The following is a 27,731-nucleotide window of genomic DNA, read 5'->3' on the forward strand; positions in this document are numbered from 1 at the left end:
CGTATCTCTCGCACCCATTCAAGTGAATGGATGCGAGAGATACATCGGACTGCACTCGGATGTTATCCCAGTGCAGTGCGATCTACGCACAGGCTGACAGTGGAGGAGATGGGAGGATTAACCCCTCCCTCTCCTCCGCAGCGCCTGCACTCAGCTTCACAGCTGTGACCCGATCGCAAGATCGGGTTACAGTCGCATGACACCCGGCTCACGCTCGCAGCAGAGCCTGAGCCGGGGGACATTAGCATATCGCATCCGATGCTCTCGCATCAGATGCCATACGCTCGTGTGAGTCCAGCCGTAGACTTGGATACTGAAATGCCTACATCCTGGAGAGTGTTCTTCACTTGGGTGAGTGTTGTGAAGGGGCTTTTCTTCACCATGTAAAGGATTCTGCGATCATCCACTACTGTTTTCTTCCGTAGTATCCAAGTCTTTTTGAGTTCCCAAACTCTCCAGTGCATTTTTGTTTTTTTTCTGATGTCTGTATTTTTTATTTCGCCAAACTAATATTTTTTGTAGGGGGATCAAGATTCCAAAATGGGCTCACATGTGGGGGAGTTCCATTGTTTAGGCAACTCAGGGGGGTCTGCAAATGCAACATGGCGTCTGCTAATAATTCCAAACAATTTTGCTGTGAAATGGTGCTCCTTCTCTTCTGAGCCCCGCCGTGCACCCAAACAATTACTTTCCACCACATATAAGGTACTGTGTACTTGAGAAATTGCTCAATATGTTTTTTTGGTGAATTTTTTTTTTTTTTTTTTTTTTTCCCCGATACCCTTGTGAAAAAAAGTTACCTGGTTGAAATAACAATTTCGTAGTAAAAAAATATATATTTTCACGGCTGAACATTATAAACTTTTGTGAAGCCTGCAGGGGTCCAAAGTGCTCACTAAACATCATGGGTGTTCAGTTTGGTTTAGATCAGCAGACATACTGTGCCCCTGAATCACTTTCACCCTGTTCTTTCTTTTTCAGAAATAAAACAGTGACCTCAGATGTCTGTTTTGGACCATTATGTTTAAAAAAAGTGCACATTTACCAAGGGCACAGAGTAATGGTACCAGCTTCTATTTTAACATAGAGTAGTACATCTGTGAATTCATGATACTATAAATGAAATGTGACTCCTGAAACTAGAAGCACTAATTGAGCTCAATTTAAAAACGCTACCACCACCATTTTGCTCTTTAGACACAATAAATTTAGAAAAATGAAAAGTGCCTACAGTGAAACATGGTGGTGGCAGTTTCCTTATGTTTGGCTTGTATGAGTGATATTGGGAGCTACATTTCAGCCATTAGAATCTTTATGTATTATGAATGTCTGACTTTATAATATTGATTTAAAGTGGCAAGAATAGAATTAACAACTAAAGTATCATGTCCATATACTCAATACATACAACCACATACACAACACCCAATCAAGAAGCGGATGAAAATGATTTAGTGGCCAAGTATGTCTCATGATCTGAAACTAATTGGAGAACAAACCACAGAACTTCTTTCACTTAGGCTTGCACAAATTCTTTTGTGTCTTTACATAATCTTTTATATAGAGCTCAAGGCTCTGTGTGGGCCATATAATCACTTTTCAAGAATCTTTGTTCATCTTTACACTGAAAATAGTTCTTCATGACATTTGGCTGCACATTTGGGGTAGTTGTCCTGCCGCAGAATAAATTCTAAGCTAATAAGACTTTGATTGTACTGTATGATGAATAATTATCTGCCTATAGTTCTCAGTGTTGAAGATTAATGATGCAGATGTCAGCCAAAGACCCTGTCAGCTGATGAATAACACATCATGCTTTCGTCCTTTTCTAAATGGTGAGATGACCAGCAGTGTTAGAGCTCAGAACTGACAGTTCCCAGTGGGATACAGCTACACCCATCTATAATTCGGAGAAGTCTGGTTACAAATGGCCATCACTTAACAAGGCCAAATGACTCAACTATGCATGAAAACAGAGCAGGGAGTTTGTTCCCTGAAAGGCTGGAGAGAGGTTCAATAATGTGTGTATGCAGATGCAGTAAAGCATGGAGGTTCCTTGCAGGTTTGTACCTGCATTTCAAGAAATGGAGTTTTGAATTTGTTTACAATTTTGAACCTCCATGCTAATAAAGAAAGCCATGGGGGGAGATGGAAGAAAAGGGTTAATCCGCGCTGCCAGAAGTTCAATGGGGATTAAGACACCGGATTTTATTATTCTACGCATTTCGGAGCTGTATAACCACTTCAGGTACAACAATTTTTGTTCCTGAAAAAGGGATTATACAGCTCCGAAACGCGTAGAACAATAAAATATAATGTATTTAATCCCCATTGATCTTCAGTGATTTCTTTTTTTCTGGCAGCGTGGATTAACCCTTTTCTTCCATTTCCTCCAACGCTATCCTCCCGGTTTCTGCAGCAGCCTTCCTTAACACGTGGTTATAGTGGTTGTGTCTATAACACATCCGCACCAGGTTAGTGCACCTAATTTAAATTCTTTCTGGTACCACTGGATAAGTCACCATTTGATTTGCGCCCCCCCCCTTCTGTGTCATTTCAGTTTCACGACATAATAAAGTCAGATCCTTAGACAACTTACCAATTGTATTGCATGATGGATGATTGGCTTTAAATGTATTCTGCTGCAAGAAAACAACCCCAAACACACCGCTAATGTCATTAAGAACTATTTTAATAATCAAGAAGAACTGGGAGCCCTGGAAGTGATGGGTCCCCCACAGAGCCCTGATCTCCGCATCATCAGTCTCTCTGGGATTGCATGAAGAGACAGAAGGACTTCTACAAGCCTACAGGCTCAGAAGTCCTGTAGTTAGTTTTCCAAGATGTTTGGAAGAACCTTCATGACGAGTTCCCTAAAAACTGTGTAAATGTACCTAGAAGAGTTGATGCTTTGTTGCTACTTTTGAAGGCAGAGGGTTGTGACACCAAAATACTGTGTGTTTTTGTTTTTTTTTTTTTTTATTTTTTTTTTTAGATTTCTCTTTTGGTCTTTCAATTTCTGTTTTGTTAATTGATATAAAAAATAAACTAACATTTCAATTTTATATATTACTTTAAAAAAAAAAATGTCCTACGTTATGAATTTGCATATTGGATTGCACTTCCAATAGTTAGACAAGCTCAAGAAGCCCAGGTTTCTGTGTAATAAATATATACACAGATTTATGTCCAGAATATTTTTACAGTAACACAAGTTTTGGCATTTCAGCTGTTCACCAAAACAAATTCAAGATACAGTTGTATAATCAATATGTAGACTGAAAAAAAGGAAAAGGGAATAAAAAAAGCACAATAGGGTTTTATCCAGTATTCAGTTGTGTGATACACAACCTATAAACAGACCCAGAATATGGCAGTTGCGGTAGCCCTGCGGATTAGCAAATCGATAAATTGCTAGGTAGGAATAAATGAATATTCTGTGCTGCTGACGGAGATCCAAAGCAAGAATCAAGGTAACAAATTGTGATGTGATTTATTATCAATGCGTTTTGAAGTCATGTGACTTCTTCATCAATAAAAAATAAACATAGTTTTCCAACAAATTCGCATAGATTTTGGACTTGTGGAATGTATAGAAAACGTATTGAAAACGCGATCCACACATCGTGTGAAAATCTCAGTAAAAGCTGCAATATGCCCACAATTGTGGCAACATCTGTGTGATTGCCATGTGTCTATACACCTATAGACCCCCTTCACTCATCTGTATAAAACACACGTACATGTAAAACGGTACAATTGTCATGAGTGTTTGATCCATGTGTCCGGTTGTGTGTTTTTCTATTATGGCTAAAGAATTAAATTTTCAAAGTTTCTCCCATACTTTGCAATGTTAAACGTAGATGGCACACCTATTGTACACTGATACTATCCGTTTGCTGTACATGTTTTTCACAAACCCATATATTTGTACTGCCCTTGTCATCCTTGGTGCTGGAAAATAAGGCCATGTGTCCATGTGGTTTGAACGATCACACGGTCGGTGCAAAAACATGGACACGTGAGCAGCCCCATAGGTTATCATGGGTACGTGTAGTATCTGTAAAAAAAAAAAAAAAACAAAACAAAAAAAACCCCAAAAACGGATGCCACACATACGAGAAACACAATGTGTGAAGGAGGCATTACAAGGATATATTTCTTTTTTTTTTTTTTTTTTTTTTTTTTTTGCTGAACAGATCTTTTTTTTTTTTTGTCCTTTTTATTGTAGAATCCAGCCAATGAGTGTGTTCCCTATAGAGTGAGTTCTGAACAAAAGCCAATTGCTCCGTGTGGGGCTGTTGCAAACAGCATGTTTAATGGTAAGAGTGATGCAATCTTACTAATGCAGTTTAAAATATTCTTTTACCTGTAGTGTGTAATAATAAAAATTTGTTAAAACAAATCATTAATGTACAGTAACTGTAATGAAACAGATTTTCAGACCATGCATTATGTATTAAGTCATCTTGTTGTTTTTCTTTCCAAGATTCTCAATTTGGCAACTTTGATATAAAATTTCAAGTGTTGCTCATTTCCATTTATTTTCAAATGAATGGAACCATTCCTACAGAGTACCATAAATGTATTGCGCTGTGGTAAGTGATAGCCGCACCGCCTCTTGATGACATCCTTTTAGGAAGGGTGATGGAAGCAGAAGGGAAGTGACTGTAGGACTATCCAAGTGACGTCCCGTGTGAGGCTTCCCTTAAACAAAACCTCACAGGATTATTTTTTTTTTTTCTAAAGAACATCTATAGGGAGAATGAGTTCTATCATAAAGCAAATTACAAAAGTAATTAGGGCTTCAAGATGGATCGTTAAAGAGATTGTCCGATAAACATAATGCCCTGCTTATAAATTGATTTTTGCATAATTAAAACTAATAGCACAGTACGATATTTCTGTCCAAACCTATAGGCAATGGATGATGGGGCAGTTGCTTTTTTTTTTTTTTTTTTTGTGGAGCACACAAGATTCCTATTCTTGTGACTGGTGGAATCCTATTAGTTCATCACTTTCCACCTAGATATTATACACTCCTCCCCAAAAGTACAACCTGATGAGCTATTATTTTGGGCAACCCCTTTCACCCGTTACCAACATAAAATGTACTATTACGCCCCACGTCACGTCCATGTGTATGGAACAGGCTCAGGACCTGAGCCTGTTTCATACCAGGCCGAAGTCAGCTGTGTCACATAGCAAGTGTACCTGAAACTGCATCAACCGGTGCCTGCTCTGATCAATGCAGCTAAACCATTTTTAAATGCCTCTAAATCATTGACTGCAGCATTTAAATAATATCATTGGCATTGTTATGTGAGTTCAGGGGTGAGGATAGCAACAGGTTGTCATGACAGCCGGGGGAGAGGGGGGGAAAGGGGTCTATTGAAGGCCACCATCTTTGTCTTCCAAAGAAGTAGTCTGTGGCTTTGCTGCTTAGATCATTATTTGAACTATGTATTGAAATATAGTATAATCTAGAATATATAGAACAACAAATCAGATGATTTCCCTTTCAAGTTCCCTAAGCGGGCTAAAAAAAAATATAAAATAAAAATATTTTATTGTACAATTATTGTAGAAATATGAAATGTAAAGTTTACACCATCCCCGTTTAAAGGGAATCTGTCAAATGGATCATTCATTCTAAACTGTCTGAGAATCTACTGCAGAGCTGTGTTGATAACAACTAAGGGGCACTTTGCACACTACGACATTGCAGGTGCGATGTCAAATCGAAAGTGACGCACATCCGGCATCGCTGTCGACATCGTAGTGTGTAAAGCATTTTTGATACGATTAACGAGCACAAAAGTGTCATAATCGTATCATCGGTGTAGCATCGGTCATTCCCATGATTTGGGAAAGACCGATGTTTTAGGATGATGTTCCTCAATCAGCGGCAGCACACATCGCTGTGTGTGAAGCCGCAGGAGCGAGGAACATCTCCAACATGCGTCCCGGCCAGCTATGCGGAAGGAAGGAGGTGGGCGGGATGTTTACATCCCGTTCATCTCCGCTCCTATTGGCTGCCTGCTGTGTGATGTCGCTATGACTCCGCATGACCCGCCCCCTTAGGAAGGAGGCGGTTCGCCGGCCAGAGCGACGTCGCAGGGCAGGTGAGTGCATGTGAAGCTGCCGTAGCGATAATATTCGCTATGGCAGCTATCACCATGATATCGCAGCTGCGACGGGGGCGGGGACTATCGCGCTCGGCATCGCAGCATCGGCTTGCAATGTCGTAGTGTGCAAAGGGCCCCTAACACTTCTTCAGCTTTCTTATGGCAGTTAGAGAGAGTGTGTGTGTGTGTGTGTAATTATGGCTGAGCAGATGGTACTGTGACTGGAGAGCTGCAGATTTTTCTAGTACTCGGCTCTGCTGTAGTATCCCTGCTCCCACACTGAAAGCTTGTGTGATGGATGCTGAAAAAGTGTTCTTGTTATCACACACAGCTTTGAAGTGAGATTAGGGGTGTAGACGTCAGTAATTATGTCTCACTAAGGTTATTTTATTCAAAAGAGGTTCACCAATCATCTATATTGTCATTTTTTTGTTTTTCTTTTTTCAGATATCATTACACTATTTTACAATGAAAATGGCACATTTGTTGAAGTTCCATTAAATGGAAAAGGCATATCCTGGTGGACTGATTACAACACTAAATTCCGGAACCCAGTTAATGGAGACCAGAACTTAAGTGACATCTTTAGCGGTAACCATCAAATATGTTATACAGGGAATTCAAAAGTATAGTGTGACTGCATATTTTACTTTGGAATATGATAAACACCCTGGGGTACCAAAATGGAAGAGGCGAGCTCGTAACGGCAACTTTCACACACTGTCTTAGGAAGTACAGAAGGAGCAGCAAACTTTTGATTCTTTGTTGGGACTGATCACTGTAATGCAATAACTGACCCTAATGGGATATAATTGAATTGGGTGGGTGTCCCAACAGCTGGGTCTTCACTGATGCCCAAGACCATGTCGCTAATGTAATGCACTACTCTTTTCTGACACAGTGTCCCTTCTGATTGGTGCTGTGTTAGAGAAGCCAAAGTGGCCACAGTACTTTATAGATTACTGAGCCCTGTTGTTCTCCAGTCTTTCACCTGCTTAGTCAAACTATGTGAGACTGTGTCCTGTAAAGTGACATCATGTATCCGTACAGCTTAACATAAATATAAGTTCTGTAAATCTGTTCTGTCAATTTAATTGTTTTCCTCACACCATCAGGGACATCGAAACCTAACAACTGGTTAACAGCAGCATGGAACCTGTCAAGTGACTCGTACAATAATGGATTTGTAAATGAGGATTTCATTGTATGGATGAGAAGTGCAGCATTACCTACCTTTCGGAAATTATACAGGAGAATTGAGAGCGGAAATTTCACAGATGGTCTGCGTGCTGGAGAATATCAACTAAGATTTCAGTACAGTATCCTTTTTGCTTAAAGGAAAAAATATTACACAAAGAATCTCCCAAATCTGTTAACTTGTTAGTACTGAAGCAAACCTACAATATGGCTTAGATACTAATGTTTGCGTGTGACTCTCCTAAAATTACAAATATACAGCTGCACTCTGAGACCCTACGGTATGTAAACACTGACTTTAAGAACTTGGACATGCACTACTGCTAAGAAAATAAATTTCATAATTGAGACACTTGGCACATAAAAAAGCCAGTTTTTATGTGCGCCCAGCATCCAGTGTCAAGGCGTATCTCTTATGCTGGGTTCCTACCCAAGTGCCTCTACCAGGGCTGAACAGCTTTCAGTTTTATGGGAGGCAGGGACCTGCTTATAGAAAATGAAAAATTGCCTAAAGGTGCGTGCCCACGATCAGTATTTGCAGCGTTCTGGACGCAGCATGCGTCAGGTGCATCCAAAACACTGCGTTGTACAGTACAAGCATAGTGGACGGGTTTTCTAGAAATCCCGTGTCCACTGTGCCTCTTTTTTTCTGCAGCAAACACTGACCTGTGGAGCGTCTTTCCAGACTGCAGCATGTCAATTGTTTGCTGCGGAATCGCATATGTCCTCCATAGGGAGAACACAAGCAAGAGACCACAGCACACCGAACCCTGATCGTGGGGACAGTCAGCTGCAGTCTCCAGTGGAAGAGGCTCATGGCCCCGCAGGTCAGGATTGCTGCATTCTTAAGGCAGCGATTCCTGATCGTGGGCACATATCCTTAAGCTGGAGGAAGGAGGGCTCAGTCAGAAGGCATGACTATAGTGTTCTCTCAAAATTACTAACCTTTCCAATACAATGAGAACATACACAACTCCATACATTTATAAAAATAGTTCACTTTATTAATGTACAAATGCAATACAGAGAATGAGAACACAGAAATTGTATATTAATAAAGTGAACTATTATTTATGTATGGAGTGGTGCTTGTTAGTAGAAATGAGTGAACCCGTGGAAGTTCGGTTTGGTGGGTTCAGCTGGACTTTATAAAAGGTCCGTTTGGGACCCAAACTTGACCTAAACCACAATGGGAGTTTATAATTGGGCAGCAAAGATCTCCACCCACTTGCAGCCAGCGATAAATGGATCACTCCAGGGGTGGGTCTTTCCATTTAGTTTAGTTTATTTTATTTTAGTTTTATTTTAGTTTACGTTTTTGTTGTGTGCACACTACGTCCAATAACTCTGTATTTGCCCCCCAGTGTGAGTGGATCAACACTGGAAGTGACTCGCACTGGGCTAAGTACCGAGCATACCCGAATACAGCAGTGCTCGTGCAAGTGGTTTGCATACATAAAGCACCTGAGCTTTTTTTTTTTTTTTTCTTTTCTTTTCTTTTTATGTATCTGTGTTTAGTATGAACACAGAACCTTGAGTTCGCTCATCTCTACTTGATAGTACTGATCACTGATCCATGAAAACTGGATCCTGGTGTAACAAAGAGACAGGTGATTATATAAGGAAAGCATATGAGATTGGAGACTATTACCATAAGCAGAGGTAATAGGAGATTCTATATGGGTACATGGGTACAGAATAATCTAATTTTGTGCAAAAACTACTCAACTAGACAACATTAGTAGGCTACTAGTGATGAGCGAGTACTAAAAAGCTCAAGTGCTCGAGGCTCGGGCCGAGCATCCCAAGATACTCGTGTACTCGGCTCGAGCACCGAGCCCAATGTTATCCTATGGGAGACCCGAGTATTTTTGTGAAATGACCCCCGGCAGCATGTAGAAACCCTAAAAATGTCACAAAAGTCTCAGAAGAGTGCTCAAATGACATGGCAACAGCATGGGGAAGACCCCTTGAAGCATTTATCACTCAAAAGTCACAGCTGTGAACAATTTTGTCCGCGTTTTACGCCATTTTTACGGACTCACCAGAAAACCTTCCAAAATGACACCAAAATGAATTTTCATGGCGGAAATGTTAAGGGCACATACCCAATAGTGAGATAGAGCTGGTGTATGTTACTTTTGAGATTAATACATGAAAGATTTTACGTAAAACATTGTGTGGCACTCCGATGTCCAAAACGCATGTTTTGCGCTTTTTACTAGCGATGTCGGTCATTTTTTTTTTCATTCTATCTCCCGTCGGTCGGTCTCGCTCTGTCGGTCTCTCTGTCTTGTCTGTCCCCCTCTCACAGTCTGTCGGTCATTCTCCCCCCTCTCTCTTACTTACCGTTCCCCGATCACTGCCGCGGCGCTGCACAGCTGTGTTCACTAAACTCCGGTGGCTTTTCCTCTTTTGAAAAAGCCGGAGATTAAACAATCTCGTATTCCCTGCTTTCCTGCTTTTCGGCGCCTATGATTGGTTGCAGTGAGACACGCCCCCACGCTGAGTGACAGGTGTCTCACTGCACCCAAACACAGCAGCCGGTGTGTGTGTGTGTATACTGTGCAGTGAAATAATTAAATAATTTAAAAAAACGGCGTGCGGTCCCCCCAATTTTAATACCAGCCAGATAAAGCCATACGGCTGAAGGCTGGTATTCTCAGGATGGGGAGCTCCACGTTATGGGGAGCCCCCCAGCCTAACAATATCAGTCAGCAGCCGCCCAGAATTGCCGCATACATTAGATGCGACAGTTCTGGGACTGTACCCGGCTCTTCCCGATTTACCCTAGTGCGTTAGCAAATTGGGGTAATAAGGAGTTAATGGCAGCCCATAGCTGCCACTAAATCCTAGATTAATCATGTCAGGCGTCTCCCCAAGATTCCTTCCATGATTAATCTGTAAATTACAGTTAAAAAACACACACACCCGAAAAATCCTTTATTAGAAATAAAAAACACTAACAAAGTCCCTCATCACCAATTTATTAACCCCGACAAACCCATGTCCGGCGTAATCCACGGACCTCCAGCGTCGCGTCCAGCTGTGCTGCATGAAGGTGAGAGGAGCTGCAGAATACACCGCCGCTCCGGTCAGCTTCACACAGCAACTGAGGTGAGTATAGCGATCAGCTGAGCTGTCACTGAGGTTACCTGGATCCAGCGGTGGATGCAGCGGTGGCCGCGGGTAACCTCAGTGACAGCTCAGCTGATCGCGCTACTCACCGCCGCTCCGGTCAGCTCCATGCAGCAATTGAGGCGAGTAAAGCGATCAGCTGCTGTCACTGAGGTTAATCGCGGCACCGCTGGATCCAGCGGTGGCCGTGAGTTACCTGACTGACAGCAGCTGATCGCGCTACTCACCTCAGTTGCTGTGTGAAGCTGACCGGAGCGGCGGTGTAGTCTGCAGCTCCTGTCACCTGAATGTAGCAGAGCTGCATGCGACACTGGAGGACTGTGGAGTACGCCGGACATGGAGGGTTTGTCGGGGTTAATAAATTGGTGATGAGGGACTTTGTTAGTGTTTTTTATTTCTAATAAAGGATTTTTCGGGTGTGTGTTTTTTAACTGTAATTTACAGATTAATCATGGAAGGAATCTCGGGGAGACGCCGGACATGATTAATCTAGGATTTAGTGGCAGCTACGGGCTGCCAATAACTCCTTATTACCCCGATTTGCCAACACACTAGGGTAAATCGGGAAGAGCCGGGTACAGTCCCAGAACTGTCGCATCTAATGTATGTGGCAATTCTGGGCGGCTGCTGACTGATATTGTTAGGGTTGGGGGCTCCCCATAACGTGGGGCTCCCCATCCTGAGAATACCAGCCTTCAGCTGTATGGCTTTATCTGGCTGGTATTAAAATTGGGGGGACTGCACGCCGATTTTTTTAATTTATTTATTTATTTTACTGCACAGTATAGACACGCCCACCGGCTGCTGTGACTGGGTGCAGTGAGACACCTGTCACTCAGCGTGGGGGCGTGTCTCACTGCAACCAATCATAGGCGCCTGTGGGCGTGGAAAGCATGGAATATGAGATGGCTGTGTGCAGAGCACAGCGCGCCCGCCGGTATAAAGGCTCGGTCACGCTGTGCAGGCCGGCCAATCACTGCAATTCCACAACTAACAGGGCTGTGGCATTGCAGTGGTCTGCCAGCCAATCCCTGCTTGAGGGCTGGCTCTCAAAAGAGCGCCAACATGCAGGGATGAAGACCACGAGTACAGCACGAGTATCGCGAGATTACTCGGTCCCCGCCGAGTAGCCCGAGTACAGTGATACTCGTGCGAGTACCGAGTAGTAACAAGCATACTCGCTCATCACTATAGGCTACCAACACACCCACCTCATCTATGTTAGTTCATTATATCATTTATATAACCGATTTATGTGAAATGCCTTTTTCCAACCTGGAAAATAACAATGGTCTCATACTGATCCTATATGAAAGACTCGATGGAAAGATTAGTGTAATATAAATGTAGCCACAGCTGACTGCTGCATTCATCAAGTTGGTTGTGTTAAGGAAATGTTACTCTACTTTCTGCTGGATACATTGGTTTTGCATTAAAACATGCTAATTTATGAACTATAGAATTTATAGAAGTTTAAGTAGCAAAAAGGCTACGGTTTAAGAAAAATGCAAAAATATCTCATGGCTTTTTTGAGGGTTATTCCCAGGGCCGCCACTAGGAATTTCAGGGCCCCATACTAGCAAAATTATGGGACCCCCTTGAGACTCCACCCCAGCTCCAGCTCCGCCTCCACCCCGCAAACCTTCCACAGTCTGCCACCACTCTTGGAAAAACATATTTCTATAATACACGCTCTACACCTCCCTGCTCCATAATACACGCTCTAGACTGCCTCTCTCCGTAATACACCCTCTATACCGCCCCTCTCCATAATGCACCTTCTACACCGCCCCTCTACATAACACCATAACACACCACCTACACAGCCTCTTTCCATAATACACACTCTACACCTCCCTGCTCCATAATACACGCTCTATATGCCCCTGCTCCATAATACACGCTCTACACCACCTCTTTCCATAATACACCCTCTACACTGCCCCCCCCCTCCGTCACACTCTGCCCCTCAGTCTGCCCCTCAGTCACTCTCCTTGTCACACCAAGCCCCTCTCACTCAGCACCTCTCGTCACTTTCTGCCCCTCTGTCACTTTCTGCCCCTCTCTTGTCACTTTCTGCCCCTCTCTCGTCACACTCTTGGCCCCTCTCTCGTCACACTCTTGGCCCCTCTCTCGTCACACTCTTGGCCCCTCTCTCGTCACACTCTTGGCCCCTCTCTCGTCACACTCTTGGCCCCTCTCTCGTCACACTCTTGGCCCCTCTCTCGTCACACTCTTGGCCCCTCTCTCGTCACACTCTTGGCCCCTCTCTCGTCACACTCTTGGCCCCTCTCTCGTCACACTCTTGGCCCCTCTCTCGTCACACTCTTGGCCCCTCTCTCGTCACACTCTTGGCCCCTCTCTCGTCACACTCTTGGCCCCTCTCTCGTCACACTCTTGGCCCCTCTCTCGTCACACTCTTGGCCCCTCTCTCGTCACACTCTTGGCCCCTCTCTCGTCACACTCTTGGCCCCTCTCTCGTCACACTCTTGGCCCCTCTCTCGTCACACTCTTGGCCCCTCTCTCGTCACACTCTTGGCCCCTCTCTCGTCACACTCTTGGCCCCTCTCTCGTCACACTCTTGGCCCCTCTCTCGTCACACTCTTGGCCCCTCTCTCGTCACACTCTTGGCCCCTCTCTCGTCACACTCTTGGCCCCTCTCTCGTCACACTCTTGGCCCCTCTCTCGTCACACTCTTGGCCCCTCTCTCGTCACACTCTTGGCCCCTTTCTCGTCACACTCTTGGCCCCTCTCTCGTCACACTCTTGGCCCCTCTCTCGTCACACTCTTGGCCCCTCTCTCGTCACACTCTTGGCCCCTCTGTCGTCACACTCTTGGCCCCTCTGTCGTCACACTCTTGGCCCCTCTGTCGTCACACTCTTGGCCCCTCTGTCGTCACACTCTTGGCCCCTCTGACGTCACACTCTTGGCCCCTCTGTCGTCACACTCTTGGCCCCTCTGTCGTCACACTCTTGGCCCCTCTGTCGTCACACTCTTGGCCCCTCTGTCGTCACACTCTTGGCCCCTCTGTCGTCACACTCTTGGCCCCTCTGTCGTCACACTCTTGGCCCCTCTGTCGTCACACTCTTGGCCCCTCTGTCGTCACACTCTTGGCCCCTCTGTCGTCACACTCTTGGCCCCTCTGTCGTCACACTCTTGGCCCCTCTGTCGTCACACTCTTGGCCCCTCTGTCGTCACACTCTTGGCCCCTCTGTCGTCACACTCTTGGCCCCTCTGTCGTCACACTCTTGGCCCCTCTGTCGTCACACTCTTGGCCCCTCTGTCGTCACACTCTTGGCCCCTCTGTCGTCACACTCTTGGCCCCTCTGTCGTCACACTCTTGGCCCCTCTGTCGTCACACTCTTGGCCCCTCTCTCGTCACACTCTTGGCCCCTCCCATGTCCTCCTCTTCACTCATTACCTATCATGTGCCCTCACCTGCTACAGCTACTCAAGTATCTTTTAGCTCCTCCCACATGGGGGTCACATGGGCATGACTTAATCGCAGGTCCTGCACAGGAGCAGATTAGAGCCTCCTGCCTCTGCAGTGCTCAGGTATTAAATCCCTTCTCCCCTCCCCATTGAAAAAAAACCACCGGATTTGCTAGTTGGCAAAAAGAAATGGGAGTTTAAAACAAAACCAAAAAACTGTTTTAACATGGCCCTGGGAGGCAGCAGCTCGGGGCGACCGCCCACTGCCCTCCCGGTAGCTAAGATATTGCAACACCCCCAATATTAGTCACCAGTAACCCCCCCCACCCCCCCTCCTCCTCTTCATTGTCCCCTCCTCAGGTTATTAGTCACCACTCACCTCTCCCTCCTCAGGCAACTCCGTATGGGCCCCCCGCCGAACAGCTTCTCCTCTTGTACGGACCCTGGCTGCGCCGATGCTGTTCTCCTAGGGGTCCCGCAGCTTCTTCAATCCGTGAAGCCCCGGCTGTGCCACTTCTGTTCCTGCTGGCCGGGCAGGAACTTTTGAAATGACAAACGTGCGCGCGCAGTACTGACGTCATCAGGGCGCGCCACGAGTGTTAGTGTCGGGCAGGGAACTGAAGAGATTCCTGCATTCCGCTGCCTGCACTGACTGTGCAGGGCTGCAGGATCGCTCCCTGCCTGGCACGCAGCGTGTGATGAGGGAGATCTGACCAGAGCCCCCCAAAGCCTGGCGCTCCGGACAACAGGTCTGATTGCTCTCCTCACTGACCAGCGAGCAAAGGCCCCAGCCACGCTCAGAGAATAACCGGCTCCCACTACGGGGCCACAAGCGCAGCCCCCGGGCAGACTTTCACACTGCCGCATCAGGCAGTCCAACAGCGCCTCCCTCACAGTTGTGCCCGGGGCAGATGCACTGCCAGCCCCCCCTAGATACTGGGTATGCAGCTGCATATGTCACGGGCGGGGAAGAGGGTGTCAGCACTGCGCTCACCCCTCTGCTCGGGTCCGGCTGCTGCTGCTCAGTGGTGGCTCGAGCGGTGGGCCGGATCCCGGGGGTTCTCGAGCGGCGCTCCTCGCCCGTGAGTGAAAGGGGATTGGGTTTTGGGATATAGTCTATTGTCCGTGACGCCACCTACGGTTGTGGTGATTTGTTAGCACCACCGCTGCTCGGTGTGGGGATCCCGGGAGTGATGGTGTGAAGCAGCAAGTTGTTGTGTTGCCCCTCCGTGGGTAGGGGTTGGTGATCCCGGGGCCCAGTGATGAGGTGGGAGATGCAGGGCTTGGTGGGCGCAGGGACGCGGGGGCAGCGCTGTGCCTTGCGGCACTGTGGTACTCACTCAGCCTGAGACGTTGACACAGTTCTCGGTAAAATACACTGCTGGAAAGACGGTTCCCACGGATGGCTGCACTTGCTTTCCCCAGTAGGTGACGGTGATGTCCCTTTTCCTGCACCTAATGTTGTTGATGGTCTCGATGGGTTCCCACCGGTAACGCGCTCCCCGGCTTCAAGCTGGACCGGAGGAGCTCTACTCTTTGCCCGCAGGCGCTGGCCCTTAGAAACTGGTGCCCTGGCGGTGGCGGTGTCTCTACTTTTACTGGTTGGACTGTTGCCTTCAATCGGGACTTGGTTGTTGGGAGACAGACGTCCCCTTCACTGACGGATTTGGCAAATTATGGCGACTCCTAGCCTTGCCGGGGTCCGAGAGGCCCCTGCCCTGGTGCTGACTGTTCTTTGTACACTGCTCCAGACCGCCGGGTCACCACCCGTCCGCGGTCCTTCCAGGAACTTCCGAGCAGTCACCCCTGCGGACAATCACCGCCGTCTGCTGACCTTGCTGTCTCAGTCCGGGGCACACACCCGGACCAGCTTCAGGCTTTCTTACTGTCACTTTTACTCCTTTACTCCAGTTTTCTCCTTTGCTCCTCTACCACTTCACTTCCTTCTACTTTCACTTCCTTAACTGTTCTCCATGTTTACTCCTTCACCTCCTGAACTGAACTGCCTGGTTCTTCCCGCCTCCAGAGCTGTGAACTCCTCGGTGGGCGGAGCCAACCGCCTGGCCCACCCCCTGGTGTGAACATCAGCCTCTGGAGGAAGGCAACAAGGATTTTTGGGTTAGCTGATGTGCCTAACTGGGGTGTAGGGTGTGGTGGTGTGGTGACCTGTGACCCCTGGCTTGCCCAGGGCGTCACACATACCCAGTATATCCAGCACACGTGGCTAATTTACATGAGATGCAAATTAGCCACGTGTATAGCAGCAAAAGCAACACTGCCGGATCTTCTACTGTGGCTGTGACTGGGGGGGGGAGGTGAAGACGGGTGGGGGCCCGGCTGGCCTTGGGTTTAATAAAGCTAAGTAATTGTCCCTGGCTCAGCCGGGCCCCCTACACCAGTCTCGGTAGTAATGCCCTGATGGCGGCCCTGGTTATTCCCCAAAACACAAGTTATCCTCAATTCCCAATGCTGATCTCTGGGCGTTCAACCACTGGGACCCCCAGTGATTCTGAAATGTGGGCCCTGGAACCCTTAGAATTGAGCTTCTCTGAGGCCATGTCTTTAGCAGAGGTGAGCATTCTTGGCTTTTGCTCCTTTCATGGCCTGTCTATAGGACTACTGGAAATAGCCAACCAATGTACTTCGTTTTCTTCGACAGTCAAATAATCTATAAATGGAGCAGAGGCATCAGATAAAAATGGGGAGGGGGGATCATATGAAAGGGAGAGGGGCCAACTTCACCAAATGGAAAATATCCCAGCATGTAAACATAGGTATGGAAATTCTAAGCCGGTCCTTATATTATGTATTATTAATAAAAATGGAAACAAGGGATGTTTATTTCTAAAAAGTGTGCTGTGCTGATATACATTTTAGAATTAAATAAACATAGAAGATTGGGTACCAAAAAATGCCATGTGATATAATAAGAAATAAGCAGTGTGCTAGAATATTACATAATGTATTGACTGCTATAATGTGCCCTTATAGAAAGATAAGGCAGCATAAATAATTTAAAAAAAAAAAAATATTTGCAGATATATGAATATAGAAGTAGTCATTTAAATCTATTGCAAAAATAATCAATCTCCAGAGTTCTTAGTCCCATTCCCAGATTACGGAGAGCTGTACCCCTTCAATATATTAATAGGCTATTAATCGTAAATTCCTGGATAACCCGGTTTAAAATAAGTATGTTTCTATTCATGTTTAACCTTAACTGCTATTCAACAGACTTTCAGGTTAACAGTTTTGCAGGAAGAAAAAAAATAGTTTTCAGCACGGTGTCCTGGATGGGAGGAAAGAATCCATTCCTGGGAATTGCGTATCTTGTTTTTGGCTCTTTATGTACTGTTTTTGCAATTATTATGCTCATTGTATTTATAAAATACCAGGGTAAAATGGATGAAGACTGACATCTAACATGAGGTTCAAAATGATCAGTCAAAAACTTTTCCGCAATGGCACATTACATAAGGTTTACATTAAAAAAATTTTTGTTCATTTTTGTGAATTTTTAAATCTGTATTAGGAGTTTTTAATTCTGGGGAGATTGCAACCTCTTTAGAAGTGTGCAACTCAAGAGACAGGAGCCACAGAGTTCCAACGCATAGCAAAGTATGGATGCAGTAAAAAGTCATAGGCTTTCTATTGCACCCGTACTCTGCTGTGCGCGCGTAGTCGTAGGCTTCCCCCGCTGTGCGCACGTAGTCGTAGGCTTCCCCCGCTGTGCGCGCGTGGTCGTAGGCTTCCCCCGCTGTGCGCGCGGGGTCGTAGGCTTCCCCCGCTGTGCGCGCGGGGTCGTAGGCTTCCCCCGCTGTGCGCGCGGGGTCGTAGGCTTCCCCCGCTGTGCGCGCGGGGTCGTAGGCTTCCCCCGCTGTGCGCGCGGGGTCGTAGGCTTCCCCCGCTGTGCGCGCGGGGTCGTAGGCTTCCCCCGCTGTGCGCGCGGAGTCGTAGGCTTCCCCCGCTGTGCGCGCGGAGTCGTAGGCTTCCCCCGCTGTGCGCGCGGAGTCGTAGGCTTCCCCCGCTGTGCGCGCGGAGTCGTAGGCTTTCTGCTGCATCTGTACTTTGCTGTGTGTGTGCAGGCTCAGGCAGGAACTTGTGTGCTTTTATCTCATGACCGGAGCACTTTTAAAGTGAACCTGTCAGGTGCAATATGCACCAAGAACCATGAGCAGTTCTGGGTGCATATTGCTAATCCCTGCCTAACCATCCCTATATATGCATAGATAGAGCTCTTTTAGAAAAAGTATTTCTAAAGATCTTTTACCGTATGCTAATGAGCGCGGGTGTTCTATCCCTGACTAGCAGCCCTCTTAGCATGTTAGTACGCCCCTGTGTGCTTATTAACCTGCTATTCAGTATCAGCTGTGACGCGTGTACCTGTTTGCTGCGACCCCTCTTCTGAATGCTGAGCACTTCCAGTCATGCGCAGTATGAAGCCGGGTGTAGGCGTCCCGGCTTCAGAGATGTCTACTGCGCATGACTGGAAGTGCCGGGGCATTCAGAAGTGTGGTCACAGCGAACATAGGTACGCGAGTTACCGCTGATGATATTTAATAGCATGTTAGTACACCCCTGTGGGCGTGCTAACATGCTAAAAGGGCAGCCTAGTTGGGGGATATAACGCCCTTGGAACTAGTCCCCTCACTCATTAGCATAAGCTAAAAGATCTTTAGAAATACTTTTTCTAAAGATCTCTATATCTATGCTAGTGTATACAGGGACTGTTAGGCAGGGATTAGCAATATGCACCCAGAAATGCTCATGGTTTTGAGTGCATATTGGACCTGACAGGTTCACATTAAGAGGTCTTTTGAACAATCAGTGGTTTCTCAGGTCCTGCATCTCCACTGATCTGCTCAGAATTAAAGGGCTTAAAAGATATTAAAAATATCTCAAGTTTACATTTTAAATACAAATAGTAGTAGCAAGCTATGATTTTGTTACATTTTGTGAAGTGTCTGTACTGGTTTACAAAATATTTTTTTTTTCTTCATGAGGCCAAGATAATGTATGCCATTTTATACTGAATTCACTTGTGCATATTTTGGTGCAGTTTTTAAAGTCCAAACCATGAGTGGGTCTAAATGTATAAAGCAAGGGCATATTTTGCTTCCTTTTTTCTTTAAAAACTGTATTTAATGCTTCATGTGTGAATCCAGCCTTAAGATCTCCGTAGACATTAGACCAGCTATTTATAACAACTTAAATCGTTCAGCTCATCAAAATGTCTTTGCAAGGAGGTTGGGGAGGGGGGGGGCTGTTCATACATTTTTGATGGCTTGTTCTGCCTTTTAGCTATTATTTTCAACTCCAATACACTTGTATTTAGCTTGGACGAGCTTTCAAGGAAGAAATCTACTGTTCGTGTCAGGCAGACCAGAAGAAAGCTGGAGTGCGGCCATCTTTAATTTGTGTATGGGATCTTTACATTCAGAGCATCTGTTTCACAAACATTAAAAAAAAAAAATATAATAGAAATTTGTTTAAATCTTCAGTTCTGGAAACGGGAGCATCAGTTTGTAGGGTTCCAGTCCACTGGCCGATCAGTAATCTGTGACCACTGGAGCGGAGACCTGGGAATCTCCTTACCTCCCAGCATTTTTGGCTCCTCTTTTCCTCAGCAATATTGGCATGACCTCATCATTACATCGTGATGCACACAGATGATGTCACACCAGCCCAATACATCATATAGAGCCAGGAATGCTGGGAGGTAAGGAGATTCCCAGGTCTCCCGTCCAGTGATCACAGATTACTACCTCATCCATTGGACCGGCTTTCCTCAAATATTCTCCCATTTCTATTCAGTTCTTTTGACTGCTTATTGTTTATTAGATATACTTGGGCAAATATTTTTTTTTTTTTGTAGAGTTGAGGAAAGACTCCATAGTTGTATGTAATTATGTATCAATACTTTTTTTCTTTTGTTGTATAAAAATTGTATATGTTCTGATTTTTTACATTTTGTCTCAATAAAATATAAATATTTAGATTTGTGATACTTGGGCATCTGTGGTGTTATATTCCCTCCCCCCCACTCCCCCCCCGGTACGAAAGCTCTTTTTCTTCCTACCCTAGGTACACTAAGATAACAACTTATGAAATTATCACTATTACAAAAGCTGTTTATAAATAGGAATTTAGTAAAAATAAAACAAATTTTTTTTAATATGTATAGCTATCATTTTATGTTCCTTTTTGGACTTTCCTCTTTTAACGGGAACCGTGATGTTGTGCTAGCTAAAAAGAAGCATGATATAAAGGTTTGTTGGAAAAGATGTAGTATACTTAGTATTTTATCCATTGATGTCACTGATGTTTGTATGTACAGTGCCTTGCAAAAGTATTTGGCCCCTTGAATTTTTCAACCTTTTCCCACATTTCAGGCTTCAAACATAAAGATAAAAATGTTAATGTTATGGTAAAGAATCAACAACAAGTGAGACACAATTGTGAAGTTGAACGAAATGTATTGTTTATTTTAACTTTTTTAAAATAACTGAAAATTGGGGTGTGCAATATTATTCGTCCCCTTTTAAGTTAATACTTTGTAGCGCCACCTTTTGCTGCGATTACAGCTGCAAGTCGCTTGGGGTCTGTCTCGATCAGTTTTCAACATCGAGAGACTGAAATTCTTGCCCATTCTTCGTTTGCAAATAGCTGGAGCTGAGTGAGGTTGGATGGAGAGCGTTTGTGAACAGCAGTTTTCAGCTCTTTCCATAGATTCTCAATTGGATTCAGGTCTGGAGTTTGGGGTACTTTGCACGTTTCGACATCGCTACTGCGATATCGTAGGGGTCAAAGTGAACGCACATCCGGCGCCAGTAACGACGTTGCAATGTGTAAAGCCTAGAAGCACCGATAAACGATCGCAAAAGCGTCAAAATCGGTGATCTGTGTAGTGTCGGACATTTCCATAATGTCGCACCAATAGGAGATACGATGTTGTTCCTCGTTCCTGCGGCAGCACACATCGCTGTGTGTGAAGCCGCAGGAGCGAGGAACATCTCCTACCTGCCTCCACCGGCTATGCGGAAGGAAGTAGGTGGGCGGGATGTTTACATCCCGCTCATCTCCACCCCTCCGCTTCTATTGGCCGCCTGCCGTGTGATGTCGCACGACCCGACCCCTTAGGAAGGAGGCGGGTCGCCGGCCAGAGCGATGTCGCAGGGCAGGTAAGTGTGTGTGAAGCTGCCGTAGCGATAATGTTCGCTACGGCAGCTATCACAAGATATCACATGTGCGACGGGGGCGGGTACTATCGCGCTCGGCATCGTTATCATCGGCTAGCGATGTCGCAGCGTGCAAAGTACCCCTTTGACTTGGCCATTCGAACACCTGGATACGTTCATTTGTGAACCATTCCATTGTAGATTTTGCTTTATGGTTGGGATCATTGTCTTGTTGGGAGACAAATCTCCGTCCCACTCTCAGGTCTTTTGCAGACTCCAATAGGTTTTCTTCAAGATTGGTCCTGTATTTGGCTTCATCCATCTTCCCATCAATTTTAACCATGTTCCCTGTCCCTGCTAAAGGAAAGCAGGCCCAAACCATGATGCTGCCACCACCACGTTTGACAGTGGGGACAGAGTGTTCAGAGTGATGAGTGTGTTGCTATTACACCAAACATATCGTTTGGCATTGTGCCCAAATAGTTTGATTTTTGGTTTAATCTGACCAGAGCACCTTCTTCCACATGTTTGGTGTGTATCCCAGGTGTCTTGTGGCTAACTTTAAAAGACACTTTTTTTTATAGATATCTTTGAGAAATGGCTTTCTTCTTGCCATTCTTCCATAGAAGCCAGTTTTGTGCAGTGTACAACTGATTGTTGTCCTATGGACAGACTCTCCCACCTCAGCTGTAGATCTCTGCAGTTCATCCAGAGTGATCATGGCCTCTTGGCTGCATCTCTGATCAGTCTTCCCCTTGTTTGAGATGAAAGTTTGGATGGACGGTCAGGTCTTGGTAGATTTGCAGTGGTATGATACTGCTTCCATTTCAATATGATCACTTGCACAGTGCTTCTTGGGATGTTTAAGGTTTTGGAAATCTTTTTGTAACCAAATCCGGCTTTAAACTTCTCCACAAGAGTATCATGGACCTGCCTGTTGTGTTCCTTGGTCTTCATGATGCCATCTGCACTTTAAACAGATCACTGAGACCATCATAGAGCAGGTGCATTTATACGGAGACTTGATTACACACAGTTGGCTTATGTATCATCATCAGTCATTTAGGAGAACATTGGATCATTCAGAGATCCTCAATGAACTTCTGGAGTGAGTTTGCTGCACTGAAAGTAAAGGGGCCAAATAATATTGCACGCCCCAATTTTCAGTTATTTTATTATTTTAAAAAGTTTAAAATAAGCAATACATTTCGTTCAGCTTCACAATTGTGTCGCACTTGTTGATTCTTTACCATAACATTAACATTTTTCTTTTTTATGTTTGAAGCCTGAAATGTGTGAAAAGGTTGAAAAATTCAAGGGGGCCGAATACTTTCACAAGGCACTGTATATGAGTCTGGTGAGTGGTCCTACTCAGTTATTGCTAGCGGTCTATAATTGCAAAGTCCTACACGGAAGGCTGCCAACCACTGAGTAGCATTGCCTACTGGACTCCTATACAAAACCAGTGAAAGAAATGCAATCTTTACTAAAACTGGCTGCCCCCTGCTCTATAACATCATTTTTGTAGATCAGATGCCATTCTCAATATGACAGGATCCCTTTTAACCTGCGTAACACTAGAGTCCGTTTTGATCTTCCTGACAGGGCCCCACTTGTCAATTATTATGTGACATTTAGAATCATTAAAGGGGTTTTCCCATGAACAAAGTTCATTTTAATCAATAGATTTTGGAATAATAATAATTCCACATTTGAATGTGTTTAAAAAAATAAAATATAAAATGTTCCTGTGCTAAAATAATCTGGCTTGCAAAGTCTCCTTAAGGAGAATAGTGTTCCCCCGTGGTCCCCACATAGCTTTCTCATGAGCCAGATCAGACACCCCCATACTTTGCACTGACGAGGGGCAAGCACCCCGAAACACCGTGTCTGCAAATTGGGATTCTGATCTGGCTTATATATCCTGAGTCATATTGCAAAGGATTGTCAAAAATCCACTTGTGACTTTTAGGATCGCTACTTCCAATAGGTGGCGCTGTGCTAGAGTTTGTCTCCTTTACTGGAGAGACAATTTGAATATTTCCCAGAGGGGCATTGCAGCTATAAGTCCCCTTACCTGGCAGCCAGACTGGCTTGCAAAGTCTCCTTAAGGAGAATAGTGTTCCCCCGTGGAATTTTAGGGGCATTGCAGCTATAAGTCCCCTTACCTGGCAGCCAGACTGGCTTGCAAAGTCTCCTTAAGGAGAATAGTGTTCCCCCGTGGTCCCCACATAGCTTTCTCATGAGCCAGATCAGACACCCCCATACTTTGCACTGACGAGGGGCAAGCACCCCGAAACACCGTGTCTGCAAATTGGGATTCTGATCTGGCTTATATATCCTGAGTCATATTGCAAAGGATTGTCAAAAATCCACTTGTGACTTTTAGGATCGCTACTTCCAATAGGTGGCGCTGTGCTAGAGTTTGTCTCCTTTACTGGAGAGACAATTTGAATATTTCCCAGAGGGGCATTGCAGCTATAAGTCCCCTTACCTGGCAGCCAGACTGGCTTGCAAAGTCTCCTTAAGGAGAATAGTGTTCCCCCGTGGAATTTTAGGGGCATTGCAGCTATAAGTCCCCTTACCTGGCAGCCAGACTGGCTTGCAAAGTCTCCTTAAGGAGAATAGTGTTCCCCCGTGGTCCCCACATAGCTTTCTCATGAGCCAGATCAGACACCCCCATACTTTGCACTGACGAGGGGCAAGCACCCCGAAACACCGTGTCTGCAAATTGGGATTCTGATCTGGCTTATATATCCTGAGTCATATTGCAAAGGATTGTCAAAAATCCACTTGTGACTTTTAGGATCGCTACTTCCAATAGGTGGCGCTGTGCTAGAGTTTGTCTCCTTTACTGGAGAGACAATTTGAATATTTCCCAGAGGGGCATTGCAGCTATAAGTCCCCTTACCTGGCAGCCAGACTGGCTTGCAAAGTCTCCTTAAGGAGAATAGTGTTCCCCCGTGGAATTTTAGGGGCATTGCAGCTATAAGTCCCCTTACCTGGCAGCCAGACTGGCTTGCAAAGTCTCCTTAAGGAGAATAGTGTTCCCCCGTGGTCCCCACATAGCTTTCTCATGAGCCAGATCAGACACCCCCATACTTTGCACTGACGAGGGGCAAGCACCCCGAAACACCGTGTCTGCAAATTGGGATTCTGATCTGGCTTATATATCCTGAGTCATATTGCAAAGGATTGTCAAAAATCCACTTGTGACTTTTAGGATCGCTACTTCCAATAGGTGGCGCTGTGCTAGAGTTTGTCTCCTTTACTGGAGAGACAATTTGAATATTTCCCAGAGGGGCATTGCAGCTATAAGTCCCCTTACCTGGCAGCCAGACTGGCTTGCAAAGTCTCCTTAAGGAGAATAGTGTTCCCCCGTGGAATTTTAGGGGCATTGCAGCTATAAGTCCCCTTACCTGGCAGCCAGACTGGCTTGCAAAGTCTCCTTAAGGAGAATAGTGTTCCCCCGTGGTCCCCACATAGCTTTCTCATGAGCCAGATCAGACACCCCCATACTTTGCACTGACGAGGGGCAAGCACCCCGAAACACCGTGTCTGCAAATTGGGATTCTGATCTGGCTTATATATCCTGAGTCATATTGCAAAGGATTGTCAAAAATCCACTTGTGACTTTTAGGATCGCTACTTCCAATAGGTGGCGCTGTGCTAGAGTTTGTCTCCTTTACTGGAGAGACAATTTGAATATTTCCCAGAGGGGCATTGCAGCTATAAGTCCCCTTACCTGGCAGCCAGACTGGCTTGCAAAGTCTCCTTAAGGAGAATAGTGTTCCCCCGTGGAATTTTAGGGGCATTGCAGCTATAAGTCCCCTTACCTGGCAGCCAGACTGGCTTGCAAAGTCTCCTTAAGGAGAATAGTGTTCCCCCGTGGTCCCCACATAGCTTTCTCATGAGCCAGATCAGACACCCCCATACTTTGCACTGACGAGGGGCAAGCACCCCGAAACACCGTGTCTGCAAATTGGGATTCTGATCTGGCTTATATATCCTGAGTCATATTGCAAAGGATTGTCAAAAATCCACTTGTGACTTTTAGGATCGCTACTTCCAATAGGTGGCGCTGTGCTAGAGTTTGTCTCCTTTACTGGAGAGACAATTTGAATATTTCCCAGAGGGGCATTGCAGCTATAAGTCCCCTTACCTGGCAGCCAGACTGGCTTGCAAAGTCTCCTTAAGGAGAATAGTGTTCCCCCGTGGAATTTTAGGGGCATTGCAGCTATAAGTCCCCTTACCTGGCAGCCAGACTGGCTTGCAAAGTCTCCTTAAGGAGAATAGTGTTCCCCCGTGGTCCCCACATAGCTTTCTCATGAGCCAGATCAGACACCCCCATACTTTGCACTGACGAGGGGCAAGCACCCCGAAACACCGTGTCTGCAAATTGGGATTCTGATCTGGCTTATATATCCTGAGTCATATTGCAAAGGATTGTCAAAAATCCACTTGTGACTTTTAGGATCGCTACTTCCAATAGGTGGCGCTGTGCTAGAGTTTGTCTCCTTTACTGGAGAGACAATTTGAATATTTCCCAGAGGGGCATTGCAGCTATAAGTCCCCTTACCTGGCAGCCAGACTGGCTTGCAAAGTCTCCTTAAGGAGAATAGTGTTCCCCCGTGGAATTTTAGGGGCATTGCAGCTATAAGTCCCCTTACCTGGCAGCCAGACTGGCTTGCAAAGTCTCCTTAAGGAGAATAGTGTTCCCCCGTGGTCCCCACATAGCTTTCTCATGAGCCAGATCAGACACCCCCATACTTTGCACTGACGAGGGGCAAGCACCCCGAAACACCGTGTCTGCAAATTGGGATTCTGATCTGGCTTATATATCCTGAGTCATATTGCAAAGGATTGTCAAAAATCCACTTGTGACTTTTAGGATCGCTACTTCCAATAGGTGGCGCTGTGCTAGAGTTTGTCTCCTTTACTGGAGAGACAATTTGAATATTTCCCAGAGGGGCATTGCAGCTATAAGTCCCCTTACCTGGCAGCCAGACTGGCTTGCAAAGTCTCCTTAAGGAGAATAGTGTTCCCCCGTGGAATTTTAGGGGCATTGCAGCTATAAGTCCCCTTACCTGGCAGCCAGACTGGCTTGCAAAGTCTCCTTAAGGAGAATAGTGTTCCCCCGTGGTCCCCACATAGCTTTCTCATGAGCCAGATCAGACACCCCCATACTTTGCACTGACGAGGGGCAAGCACCCCGAAACACCGTGTCTGCAAATTGGGATTCTGATCTGGCTTATATATCCTGAGTCATATTGCAAAGGATTGTCAAAAATCCACTTGTGACTTTTAGGATCGCTACTTCCAATAGGTGGCGCTGTGCTAGAGTTTGTCTCCTTTACTGGAGAGACAATTTGAATATTTCCCAGAGGGGCATTGCAGCTATAAGTCCCCTTACCTGGCAGCCAGACTGGCTTGCAAAGTCTCCTTAAGGAGAATAGTGTTCCCCCGTGGAATTTTAGGGGCATTGCAGCTATAAGTCCCCTTACCTGGCAGCCAGACTGGCTTGCAAAGTCTCCTTAAGGAGAATAGTGTTCCCCCGTGGTCCCCACATAGCTTTCTCATGAGCCAGATCAGACACCCCCATACTTTGCACTGACGAGGGGCAAGCACCCCGAAACACCGTGTCTGCAAATTGGGATTCTGATCTGGCTTATATATCCTGAGTCATATTGCAAAGGATTGTCAAAAATCCACTTGTGACTTTTAGGATCGCTACTTCCAATAGGTGGCGCTGTGCTAGAGTTTGTCTCCTTTACTGGAGAGACAATTTGAATATTTCCCAGAGGGGCATTGCAGCTATAAGTCCCCTTACCTGGCAGCCAGACTGGCTTGCAAAGTCTCCTTAAGGAGAATAGTGTTCCCCCGTGGAATTTTAGGGGCATTGCAGCTATAAGTCCCCTTACCTGGCAGCCAGACTGGCTTGCAAAGTCTCCTTAAGGAGAATAGTGTTCCCCCGTGGTCCCCACATAGCTTTCTCATGAGCCAGATCAGACACCCCCATACTTTGCACTGACGAGGGGCAAGCACCCCGAAACACCGTGTCTGCAAATTGGGATTCTGATCTGGCTTATATATCCTGAGTCATATTGCAAAGGATTGTCAAAAATCCACTTGTGACTTTTAGGATCGCTACTTCCAATAGGTGGCGCTGTGCTAGAGTTTGTCTCCTTTACTGGAGAGACAATTTGAATATTTCCCAGAGGGGCATTGCAGCTATAAGTCCCCTTACCTGGCAGCCAGACTGGCTTGCAAAGTCTCCTTAAGGAGAATAGTGTTCCCCCGTGGAATTTTAGGGGCATTGCAGCTATAAGTCCCCTTACCTGGCAGCCAGACTGGCTTGCAAAGTCTCCTTAAGGAGAATAGTGTTCCCCCGTGGTCCCCACATAGCTTTCTCATGAGCCAGATCAGACACCCCCATACTTTGCACTGACGAGGGGCAAGCACCCCGAAACACCGTGTCTGCAAATTGGGATTCTGATCTGGCTTATATATCCTGAGTCATATTGCAAAGGATTGTCAAAAATCCACTTGTGACTTTTAGGATCGCTACTTCCAATAGGTGGCGCTGTGCTAGAGTTTGTCTCCTTTACTGGAGAGACAATTTGAATATTTCCCAGAGGGGCATTGCAGCTATAAGTCC

The 27,731-nt window shown here is 45.8% G+C and overlaps 1 protein-coding gene across 1 annotated transcript in view; it reads left to right on the forward strand.

Moving 5' to 3' along the window:
• LOC142290178 (cell cycle control protein 50B-like) overlaps positions 1-19,898 on the forward strand; it is a 64,980-nt gene extending 45,082 nt beyond the window's left edge. The window contains exons 5-8 of the mRNA XM_075334116.1: positions 4,232-4,322; positions 6,576-6,719; positions 7,244-7,447; positions 17,130-19,898. Of these exons, the coding sequence (XP_075190231.1) occupies positions 4,232-4,322; positions 6,576-6,719; positions 7,244-7,447; positions 17,130-17,311 (621 nt within the window). The 3' untranslated portion in view covers positions 17,312-19,898. The remainder of the gene's footprint in view (positions 1-4,231; positions 4,323-6,575; positions 6,720-7,243; positions 7,448-17,129) is intronic.
• The last annotated feature ends 7,833 nt before the right edge of the window (positions 19,899-27,731 follow it).

This window comes from Anomaloglossus baeobatrachus, chromosome 2 (assembly GCF_048569485.1).
Source record: "Anomaloglossus baeobatrachus isolate aAnoBae1 chromosome 2, aAnoBae1.hap1, whole genome shotgun sequence".
In the NCBI taxonomy this organism is placed as follows: Eukaryota; Metazoa; Chordata; class Amphibia; order Anura; family Aromobatidae; genus Anomaloglossus; species Anomaloglossus baeobatrachus.